This window comes from Uloborus diversus, chromosome 9, assembly GCF_026930045.1.
Source record: "Uloborus diversus isolate 005 chromosome 9, Udiv.v.3.1, whole genome shotgun sequence".
In the NCBI taxonomy this organism is placed as follows: domain Eukaryota; kingdom Metazoa; phylum Arthropoda; class Arachnida; order Araneae; family Uloboridae; genus Uloborus; species Uloborus diversus.
Window position 1 is genome coordinate 150,783,427 of NC_072739.1, and position 12,841 is coordinate 150,796,267.

The 12,841-nt window shown below is 30.5% G+C and overlaps 1 protein-coding gene across 1 annotated transcript in view; it reads right to left on the bottom strand.

The window, feature by feature from the left end:
* Positions 1-2,706: 2,706 nt before the first annotated feature.
* LOC129229293 (armadillo repeat-containing protein 8-like) overlaps positions 2,707-12,841 on the bottom strand; it is a 43,930-nt gene continuing 33,795 nt past the window's right edge. Inside the window, 4 exon segments of the mRNA XM_054863567.1 lie at positions 2,707-2,813; positions 5,815-5,908; positions 8,062-8,134; positions 11,820-12,011. Coding sequence (XP_054719542.1) covers positions 2,771-2,813; positions 5,815-5,908; positions 8,062-8,134; positions 11,820-12,011 — 402 coding nt within the window. The 3' untranslated portion in view covers positions 2,707-2,770.

Consider the following 12,841-nt stretch of genomic DNA (forward strand, 5'->3'; position numbering starts at 1 on the left):
TCGTAACTCAAGTGAAAAAAAAAGAAAAAAAAAATGTAGTTTCAGACCATCTTTGATGGCATTAGATGTCGGAATGAGTCTCTCGGAACTGTCTCACCGGAAAATTTTCGAAATTGAAGCTTTAGAAAGCAATTATACACTTTCTCTGCTGATGCTTAAACACTTTTTTTTATGATCCTTGGGGAGGAGAGATCACGGGTGCCCCCTTCGGACATTTTTCTAGTCAATCTTTAATGATGTTGAGGGCCTTTTTCGGGATTTTTTTTAATTAAATTGCAGTATGAAAAAATGCAATTGCAGACCATCTTTGGTATTGTTGGAAAAAAGAGGTTTGTGGGCAGTCCCGCACCCCGCGGAAAAATTTCAAAATTGAAGCACTAAAAATGCGGTTTTTTGCTATCTTTGGGGGCGATTTAAAAGGAAAGGATTAGGTTTTGGGGTCTTCCTCTCCCCCTCCAAAGCTACATCCCTATTTTCAATAATTTAATTGTAAAAAAATTGTGGGATATCTTCCCCTGTCATCTTTTTCATTTCCAAAAATATTGGCTATTTTGCTACTTCAAATTGAAATTATAAATTTCAACCTTCATACTTTTGTTTTGTTTGAAATGCAATCTTCTGCAGCTCTAGAGAGAGAGAAAATTTTTTTTTTTCTTTGGTTTTAAGAGTTATTTTTTTATATTTTTAGATGGACAAAGTGAATGGTTGCTTCATAGTTGACACTTTCAATTTTAGTGAAGGTTTTAAGAAAAAATACTAGTAACATAAAAAGAAAAAGTGAAGTTTATTTTCACTTAATTCGACTTGTTGGTCCATGAGTAGGGGGACAATGTTCAAGGCCATGAATATATGATGCTAAATGTATGATTGTTTTACTTCAGATGGAATTAGGAGCCTACACGTTACTAATAACACATCCTGAAATTTTTACAACAAGCTATATAAAATTAAAAATTAAAAAAAAAAAAAAACGATTGAGTTGCAATAGTAGAATCAAGAGGCAAATTTGAAAATCCTTTTAAAAGCCTTATACTATTAAAAATCAATTTCAATTATTTTATTTGCGAACAAATAGACACTGGCAAAAGATAAAAATTTTAAATCATTGCTTTTCATTTCCTTGTCGACCAACAATGAATTCGGTGATCAATCGCGTGAATAAAGGCTTAGGCGTTATAAAAATTTGCTTTAAAAAAACGTTATAATTCGAATTCTATGTAACATGAAAGTTCCAAACACATTCTATCAGAACCCCAGGGGGAAAAAAAATTTATTTTGGTAATAAACTTAAAAACTTTTAAATATGTTTTCACTGCACAAATCACCAAAAACCTTTTAGAGGTTTTTAATTAATATCTTCATTAATTAATGTCATCCAAAGACACAACCTAGCAAACAACACTCTCGATCAATTCTCCTTTTGAACAAATTTTTTTCTTCAAAATCGGTCCATCCATCTAGGCGCTAGAGTGCCACAGACAGATACACATACACACAGCTTATGTGTCAAACTTATAACACCCTTCCTTTGTGTGTCGGGGGTTGAAAATTGAAGACATCAACAACAAAAATTGTCCTAACGTTGCTAAAGATAGTGTTTTTCTGTTAAATAATGTTCTGATGATATTCAGGGAATTTTTCTCAATTTTCCAGGTTTCTGACAAAATTCATGATTTTCCATTACTTTGTTTCCTGTTTCTGGTTTAGGAGGTGATCATCACGGAAAAAGAGGGGGAGAGGGGCAGTGGCGTAGCTAGACCCGACTTTCGGGGGGGGTTACTTCTTTATATATATATATATATATATATATATTATATATATATATATATATATATATATATATATATATATATATATATATATATATATAATATATATATATACACATATATATATATATATATATATATATATATATATATATATATATATATATATATACATATATATATATACATATATATATATATATATATACATATATATATATACATATATATATATATATATATATATATATATATATATATATATATATATATATATATATATATATATATATATATATATATATATATAATCGCTTGGAATTTTTCCCTTTTCTTCTTTTTTGTCTTTCTCTTCTCTCTTCTTTTTCTCTTTTTTTTTTTTTGAGACTAACTTTTCGGGGGGGGTTTTGTCCCCAAAACTCCCCCCTTAGCTACGCCCCTGGAGAGGGGGGTCAAAGTGCAATTTTTGGGATAATGAAACATATGTTTTGAAATGAATCCCCCAAATGCAATTTTTAGGCAATATTTGGTAGCTTGGGGGGGGGGGGGTCACAAATCCCCTCCGGTTCTGTGCCTGTCTTGAGTGTACACTTGGATCACACTTTATCAGTTAAATTAAACCATTGATGCAAGTTTGCATTGTAAGAGCCCACCTGATGGCAAACTGGAGATCAAAATTTAAAAGTGATAATGAATGTTGATTTATCAATAGTGGTACTGGGTCTGCAAATGATCGGCAACCAATAAACAGCCCCCATTAGAGCCCTCTCCCCCCCAATACTGTGATTTTTTTCTCAAGAAATGTTTAAATTCTCCAATTTCTCTCACCAAGAAAAATCAGGCCATCATTTAGTTCCAATGAAACTGGATCAGCGAGTTTCTATGTTTGACAGACACAATTAAAGCTAACCTATAAATAAACATAGTAACTTTTGAAACGACAAGAGACATTAAGACATATCAGTAAAATTTATTAGAGCACTAATATAAAAAAAATTCTTTCAGGTTCCTTGACTGGGGAATTGATGCAGAGCAGTTTTCACCCTGAAGGAAAAAAGAAAGAAAAACATTTATAATAAAATTCCTGCAGAATCTTGGGACATAAAATAAAATCTCTTTAAAAAAATTGTTTTCCTCCTTATTTTATATAAAAAGAAAAAACATTAACGTTTCACGAAAGGTGATACTCTAGAATTGCATCATGAAACACTATTTAATAAGAACATTATAACTAGTATTAGCAGCAAAAATAATCACCAAAATAATATATGGCACAGTATAAACGATCAATTTCATACCCCAAATAGGAAATTGAAGACAAATATTGATGCTCAATATTAAAATATTGGACTTACTAATGCACCCAATAAAAAAATATCGATTTTTTGAATGATCAATCTTCTGAAATACGTGGTTTAAAAAAAAAAAAAACAATATATATATATATATATATATATATATATATATATATAGTATACTTATATAAAAACCTCAGCTCATTGGAGAAGGAATTAATTTGAAAATGTTCATAAATGTTCACAATCACCACAAAAAGGTTTGCAAAAGAACTACAGTCGAACATTCATATATCGAACTTCCACACATCAAAATTCTCTATATATCAAAATCCCAGCAAATTTCTATGTTCATTACATAGAAAAATTGTTTCTTATATATTGAAAAAATTTCTATACGTCGATTTTTTTTCTTTCCACTTTAGACTGTTTGTCTCATGAAAAATAAAGGTTAGGGGAGAAAATTATGTTTACTAAAGGTTGCTACAAAACTCAAAAGGAATCTGGGGTTGAGGGGTGTGTAGATAGGTCGTTGTTTCATTCTGGAGTTCTTAAATTCCCTCAAGTTTATTTCAAATATCTTAGTTGTAAACAGTAATATTGTAAAATCAGTTTCAAGTCATCCTTTTTCTCTGTTGATTATTACTCCTAGTCTTTTTAGCTGCAGTAAAAATCATTCAAGTTAAGTAGATTGATTTTTTACTTTTCTCTCGATTACATTGTGAAAATGAAAATCCCCTAATGTTGGGGATCAAGTTGAATTGCTGAAGAATGAAGATGTATTAAGGAGCAAAAATGTAATTTCTGTTATTTTTTTAATTATTAACTTTCATTTAATCCGATGCTGGTATAAATTAGAAATTGGGTTTCATACACAAAAATTAGCTTTAATTTTAATGTTTCAGGAGATTTTAAGGATAAAATAAGATCGTTTCTGAAATTTTTCGGGAATTTGCTACTTTGATATATGGAGGTCTGACTGTACTAAGTTTTGAAAAATCATATTGAGTTAACAGTATTGATTATTTACATGTATTGAGTTATCAGTAGCTCATCATATTTTATGCACACCAATTTCAGCATGCTTTTTCAACACTAGGTAGAGAGGAAGCGTTGAATACAGAGATACTGTAAAAAAACTTTTTTTTTTTGCAAGGGTTTGATTTTCACAAACCCTTCCCAATCGTAACAATTTGAGCCTTGCAAAATGTTCCAACCATATGAAGTTTTTAAATTTTTGGTTTTGTTCACATAAAATTCATGTAATTTTCAGTTCATGAAATCATCAATAGCTTTATTTTTGCGAAAAGTTTTTACGAAGTGCTTTTACAGTACTTGATTTTACAGACTTCATGAGACAATCAGTTAAAATAGATTTAAAGGAGAAATTGGATTTGAGTCATAATCTATATTTTGGGGAAAACAAATACAATTAGCAGTGCCAAATGTATTATTGTTTTTTATTTATTGACAAAAACAAAATGTAATACATATCAAGATGAATAAAAATGTACATTTAAAATAATGTGGCAAAAAATCCAAGCTACAAAAATAAAAATAATAATCAAATCAACGTAAAAAAAAAAACAAGTAGACATTTTGTAGTTTCTTCGAAAAAAAAAAAAAAAATCAGGACACAATATTACAAAAATATTACGACAAAACAACAGGCTTTTAAAAATATTTTTGCAAGTGTGTAATGGACTTATATACCGATAAATTGATACATATATAACATTGGACTCAATCTACATTATCTTTATACATCGCAATGAAAGGTGCATCATCAGATGTAATCAAGTTTATTGAGACATGTGTTTTTCTTTTTTTTTTATACTAGAAACACTGGTATAAAAAAGATCATCTAATTGGTCCATTTTTTAAAAACCTTTAAGTCCCAAAAAGTTCACTTTTCCAAAATCTGGTTCCTTTTTTCCTTATTAAATTTTGGTTTCATTTTGAATTTTGAAAGTAATCTCTTCTATTTGGTTCTACTTTTTTACATATATATATATATATATATATATATATATATATATATATATATATATATATATATATATATATATATATATATATATATATACCCCATACTGTAGTTAAAAGTTTTGAGTCTAATGGGGACATGACAGCTAAGTTTGAAACTGTTGCTTAGGGTTGATAAATTCATTCAGCATAGTTTCTTGTTCTATGCAAAAGTAGTTTTAAATTTTGAAAAAAAAAAGCGGCTATTAATCAACTAAATTTCATTTAGCATAGTTACTTATTCTAAGCAAAAATAATACTAATATAAAAATAATTTTTCAGCCATTTAAACAGCTAAAATTAGCTAACAGGTTAATCGGCAAAGTGGCAGATTACCTATCAGTTCCAATTAATGAGTGCATTTCAAATTTTAACCTTTAAGATTAAGGTTCCCTTTTCCCTATGGGGAAACCAGTGAAACCCCGGAAAACGTGTACGGAGCATTAAAATTTTAATTTTTTAAAAAAACAATCAGGAATATCAGGACAAAAAGCTATTTTTTTTTCAGGAACATCAGGACAACTACGAAGTCTGAAGTTAAAAAAAAAGTTAAAATAAATAAATGAGCGAAATTTATTAAAAATGAAGGGGAGAAAAAATGAACATTTAAATCTCGAACAGAATACAAATTTAACATCTTTTTAACATTTCAGAGGAAAAATGATGAGAAAAAAGAAAGTACTTTAACAACAAAAATTTAAGAAAAACATCATAAAAATACCTACCGATCAAAAAGTGTTGTGTCGCTTGTTGACAGTAACTGCTGCAGTAATTGCTGAACTCCTAAATCTTTCAATTTTGCTTGCCGTTCTAGTGCCCCTAAAATGCATTTAAAATCATACAATAAGCATATAACAAAATCAAGGACAGCAATTTGTATAAGATTTTCCCTTTTCCCTTCATAAAACAAGAATCTTTCAATAATTTGTTGATGATTGCAAGATTACAACACTATGAGGACAAGCTTAAATAATAACATCGGGGAAGCATAAATAAAATTTCTTTAAATCAGGCTCTTTTATTAAAAAAAGTTTCTTTTCTTCTTTTTGTTTGGAGCCTAAATATATTTATACTAAATTCATATCGTACATTTTAGCTCACTGGGTTGAAACTGTAGAATTATAATTTGTAGTTTAAGTCTTTGCATCTTGAAAATTGTGGGTACGATTTCTTACTTTAAAATTTATACTTTTAATTACAAAATATAGTCAATCCCCTTTATCACGACACGCAGATTTCAGGTCACTTCGGATGTGACGTCACTTTTTGAAAGTCCCAAACTTATGCCATATCGCTCATGGGCTGCAATAGCGGCACAACTCAAAAAATCGGGTTTTGAGATAAGTGGGTTTAAAGTTATAATTGCTAAGGAAAATGCATAAGAAATGCATTTTACTTTTGCCATCTTACAGCGTAATACTGAATTATGAGTTGTGCTAGTACTGATGTTGAAAAGAATGTGTATTTTTATATTTACACCTGTTCTTAGCCCAAAACGCATGTTTTTTGAGTTGCGCCACTATTGCAGCCCATGAATGATATAATCTTAATGTTAAGTGGCTCCGGATATTACAACAGTGTTTAATGGCGAAACCCCGGTTAAGACAACACTTTGAGCTGCTCAGATTGGATCAAATTTTTCTTTGCAATTGAAATATTTTCAGTAAAAGAATGAAAACATCTGGAAAAGTTTATTGTAGGAATTTTGAACTCTGACAAGAGATAAGCAGGGGTGATTGTGAGTTAATCAAAAAATACCTGAAAGTTTCAAAGCAAGAACGGAGGGGGGGGGGGTAATCTTTGGCCCCCTATTACTTAAGTGCACCTTTGCCATAGTTTTAAATAGTTCTGAGTCAAAATATTGCGTGCAAATTTAATTAAGTTTTTAATGGATTACAAAGTTACTTTTGAGCTGGTATTATACAAATTATCTTGACATTTGTCCATCTTAAGGGATAGTTGTCCATCTTAAGGCTTTTGCAGGTATATTTGATGAGTTTTATATAATTTAAAATAAATTGCGGAGGTAGGGAGATAAAAGCATTACGAAAAAAGAACATAATTCCGGTATTTTCAGACATGAAAATACCGGAAATACGTCTGAAAATACCGGAAATTCGGTAAAATACCGGACCACAATCACCCCTGGATAAGAAACTTGTGTTACTATAGACCATGCAAGCTACCTAACGAGGGGCAGGTAGATAAGTGGTAAAAGCTCCTGATTTCACCCTTCGAGAAGAGGGACAATAGAAAGGAATACAAGAAGAAGCTGGCTTTTACTACTGGACTAGGGAAGCAGCATGAAAAAAAAAAAAAAAAGATCATAGCTACCTTAAGCTGTAGGTAGCCACTGCAAGATTCTCCCATGAGAGAATAAGAGTTCCTCAGTACATTGAAAAGAAACACAACTTTAAAGTAGAGAAAAAAATTAGAAAGTGTTATTCAACTTTCGACAGGTGAGGCTTTGCTGCCAAAACCTAATCAAACTGTGGCCAAAAGTGTTGAGTCTTTATGGTTTCTTTTTTGCTGACAACTACGGGAAACCCTTTTTTTACATTCACTTAATAATCAACTTTGTGAAAAGTAGAAGTGTTAAAAATGTTATTCAAAAATTAAACAAACCTTTATTGGAAAGAATTTTAAAATGAAAAAAAAAAGTGAAGTATTTTTTTTTCTTCCTATAGTTTTAATTTTATCCACCAATAATTCAAACCTACATTAGTTAAATCAAATTAAAAACATCAAACAATTTCTTTAAACTTGTAATTTGATAATAACTCATGTTTAATTATGAATGTTTAAGCTGTTCTGGTTATGACATCGCTCTGGCTATGACCACATTTTGTTGATAGTCCCAAAAGTGATGTGATAATGAGGTTTGACTGTATTCAAATACAGCAAATCTCATAAATTATTAAATTTTTACAATCAATATCAAAATTTTTACATCATACATAATAAAAAATTACCTTCTTCCTCTTTCCATACTAAATTAGAGATGCAAAATGTAGCAGCAATTTGAAGTTTAACATTTGAATGCATCTGAAAATAGAAAGTAAATGCTTAAAACATTCAATATTTTAACAGAAGGGTCATCGCTGCCACAGATTATCTGTGATTTTCTTTTCTCAACACCAAAGCATTGAACCTCAATATTTACAGCAGGATTCACCAATAGAGACTTTTGCTGCAGTGGGTTGCAGGGCCTGATCAAGCCAAACAGGTGCCCAGATCCTGAGTAGAAGTTGGTGTCCCCTTCCCCCTCGTGAGAAAATCCGCAGTTTTAAAGTCAATGTTTTATACTAGAAACCTACACATTACTACATTTAAAAGGAAATCTGGGACTTGAATACCAAACACTTGATTTTTTTGGAATTGTGTAGCATATTTCTTAATTTTCTCTTCAGGTGCCGTAGCATTATGCAAATACAAAAAAAAAAAAGAAGTAAGTTAATTTAGGCTAGGCTTTTTTGGGCCCCTAAATTTGTGGTGCCCAGGTCCGCGAACCCTGCACCGTATGTTAATCAGGCTCAGGTGGGTTGTTAATTTTCATTTTTTTTTCACTTCATATTACCTGTGAGCTATACTAAGAGTTTTTTTTCTTCAGGCCAATTTTAGGATGCACGAATTACACGCAGGAAAATACGGTACACTAAATAAAACTGTGATTCATTGAAATTTAAAAATAGATCCATTTGTGTTAAAATTTATCGAAAATGTGATAATAGCAAAGTTTTGTAGCTTTCAGAGTTTATTTTAAAGTAATTCATTGCATGGATTTATTTGATGTTCACACAATTTACAGTCCAGTACAATGTAAATTACGTTTCGTGTTTACATTTCAAGTTTTCCATTGAAAGCTTGTCATCGGCACCATCTGTTGGAAATGAGCCTACATGAATAAACTGCTGAGAGGGAATACAATGCATAAAAATTTCAACAAAAGAATTTCAGAGCACATACTTGCTTATTTGTACCTATTATTGTGAAACTTTCTGCAGTTAATTTTTAGTCAAGTTTATTTCACCAGTCAAAAAATAAACTTTGAATTCCAGTAAATTCAACATTTTACAATTTCATTTTTTGTGAATGTCCCTTAAACCGAGTGTCCTTTAATTTTACGCAAATACATGAAGATCCTTATTCTACAGGACTGGGACCAGAAAATATGCCCTTTAAAGGAGGTAGGGGAATGTGGGGCAAAGTGAAATGGATAAGATGACAGAGATTTTTCAAAATGAACAAACTGATCGATGGAATGACTGAGCTGGCGGTGTATTTCATGTATTTCTGCCTTAGCCCTGGCTATAGGGCGGTAACTTACTGAAAATTGAAAATTTGTTTTGAAAATTAACAGTGCAAAAAGAAAGAACATTGTAGTATTTTATAATAAAACTTGCATTCAAACATTATTTTTTATTTTTGGCAGTGATTTTGAGCCTTAAAATAAAAAAAAAAAAAAAAGTGGAAATTTTTTCACTTGTTATTTTCATGGGGCTAAGTGAAAAATGAAATATTTTTTTGATAAATTATTTTTTATTTGATTATAAAAAATATTTTTGAACAAATGAATCTGTAAATAAATTTCTTAATGAATAAATGAAAAGAAAATGGAACTATAAAATTAAAAAAAATGATTAGCTAATATATGAAGAAAAACAAATGAGTGAGTAAAAGAGTGAGCAATAAGAAAACATGTGAACAGATGAATAAATAAGTGATTTACTAAATAAAGGAATGAAAATGAATTAATAAATGAATACATAAGTTTTTAAGTAAAGGATTGAGTGAGTAAACGAAATAAGCTATTTCATTGTGCCCATTCCACTTTGCCCAGCATCTACATGATTATTTAAGCAAAATTTTTTTAAATACCTTAATAATAACTAAATAAATATTCCACCCCATATTGGAAGGTCTCAATTCATATTTTAAATGTTAATAATAAGAACTTTATTATTTTATAAAATAAAAATAGTTTTTAACTTACAGCATATATTACAATAAAAGTATCAATTTTTGAAAATTGACTGTTTTATCATAAGCTTTAATCTTTGGCAGCATTTTTTCCTGACTGGAGTAGACTACATGTGCAACTACATATTAAAATATTACCAGATAGGTGGCACTAAATGCAGAATAAATATTTCACCTTTTCACTTTGTCACACTATTTCACTTTACCCCATATTCCCCTACTACTGCATAAATACCACTACATGTGGAAAACATATAAATTCTGCCCTTTAAATACAAAACAACAGGAATCAACATCCATACATTCAGTTTCAAAGTTTTTGATGACCATTTCAAACTTTGCTAACATTTAATTTTCTAACTCATGAGAAAAGAAAAAGAAACCTTGTGATAAAGATGAAAGATAATTGAAATAAAATTAAAAGGAAGCAGGAAAATAAAACATTGCAAAAATGCTTGAAGTACTTGACAGAATCATGGGAAGAATTATTTACCACTAAGCAATGCCTCAGTTTGTGAAGCATTCAGTATCTGAGCAAAAACTGATTCTTAAACGAAAAAAAATTTAAAAAATAGTGCTGCTGTGGGCTGGTAAATGGCAGTATCAGCAAATTAGTTTTTGAGACACATGAAGAAACGCGTTTCGCATTTAATACTTTTAACAATAAGGAAATGTCCAAATTAGGACGTATTTTCGGCACTATTTTTTCTGCGGAAACCAAATAAGCAAGCTTGTACAATAAATCTAATGTAGGATTGATGACAATAATGCAAAGAAAACGAGCTGATGTGTGCATCAGATGACTTCCTTTTAATCCAATTTATTGTCATTTCCACATGATTGGCAATTTTGATGTGATTCAATAGTTTACTCTCTAAATATCCCTAACAGTGGCCAAATTGAAACCAAATTTTTAAAAAAATCTTCAAATTTGTCGCTAACTTGGCTACCAAAAGAGTGCCAATATCTTGCCAAATGTCCGACAAATTATAACATCACTTGAGTTTTCATCGAAATTAACAATGATTTCCCCCCAAAATGGGGCAAAAGACCCCCTTAGGAACATCCGAATGCAACCAAAAGAGAAAAGTGCACAACTAGACCCTACTAGGAGTCTGTGTACTAAATTTTAACTTTCTAGAACATACTGTTTTTGAGTTATGCGAGATACATACATACATACGGACGTCATGAGAAAATTTGTTGTAACTAACTCGGGGGTCGTCAAAATGGATATTTTGGGTGTCTGTACATTCTTAGGCATATATTATATCCAAGTGTGGTCGGGTCGAAAAAAAAAAACTCAACATTCATTCGGGGGTGAGAAAAATGGAAATTAAGACCCATTTTTGAGTGAAAATTTTTTTGCGAATACAATACTTCCTTTTTTGTAAAAGGAAGTAAAAAGAGAGAGAAAGAAAAAAAATTGTGCAGTTACTGCCCTTTACCTGCCCACAGCAGAGTAGCAAATAATAATTACCAAAAGTAAATGAAAATAAAACAAAGTATTTAAGCACAAGTTTGCAGGAAATTGCATACACATGTTTCAGGGTTATAAGGTACATTTTTATCAATGAAAAAGAATTGAGCTTATTGATGTAACGACATCCATAAGCTCACTTCTTTTTCATTGAAAAAGGGGTTCCTCATAACCCTGGAACACGTGTATACAATTTCTGAAAATTTGCCTATTTATATTTTTTTACTTTCTTTTAATTTTCAAGCACAAAGGTATTCATTAATTTCTTACCATATAAGTAGTCAGTTTTTTAAGAACATCTTCATTAGACATTATGAAGTTCTTAGCAAAGTCACCATCTGCTATGTTAGCAAGAATACAAAGAGCTTGCTCCTTGACTTCTGCATTATGATCGCTTTCTAAAATGAGTACAATTGCTTGCATGACTTGTTTTCCATGAAGTCCCATGATATGGTCTATGTGCTATAAATGTTAATTTTTCCATTAAAACATGTATATTTAACAATTAGAATACAGGCTGAATACTTTTATAATGGAACAGCAATGAATAATATCACACATCAGCACCAATGATGATTTTCAGCCAATAATGTGTTCACAGAAAATTTAAACTAGGTGTAATTTTTAAAAAATACATAATCTAGCAGCATCACTCATGTTTTTGGCATGTACAATAATAGATCAAAGCCAAGGAGAAGTCAAATATTGTTTTACTACTTCTATTGCAGAGAAAATACCCAAAGGTGGCAAACCTTTGACAACCCATTTATTTTCACTCAGTTTATGTTTTCGGTGAACAGAGTATAAGTACATCAACAACAAAGATCCTTCCTTTAGACATTACTCTTTATGAGGCAGGTAATAGAACAAGTCATTTGTTCTTTGAAATAAGCTTTTTTAAAGACTATTTGCTTGTAAAAATAAAGCCTTGTCCTCTTTTTCTTAATCATATAAAGACAAGGACCAATGCTCATGTTACATGCTATTGTTATATTTACTAGAAATCCAGTTCAAACTCACCAAAATTACCTGATTTTGTTAATATTAACAATGAGGTAACAAAAGCAGTTAAACATGCTCATTTTTATTAGCACAAAATTCATGGGTAGTATGTTCTGTAGCATCATTACACAATTAACCATGCCTATCTTCACAATCAAATAAAAACATACTTATTTAAAAAAAATACATCTGCATTTTTGCTCAATATGCTTTGTATTGTGAGCAATTGAAGAAATAAGGAGAAATATCATAAACCGAAAGCAGATGCTGAAAGATTGTTGCACAATTGC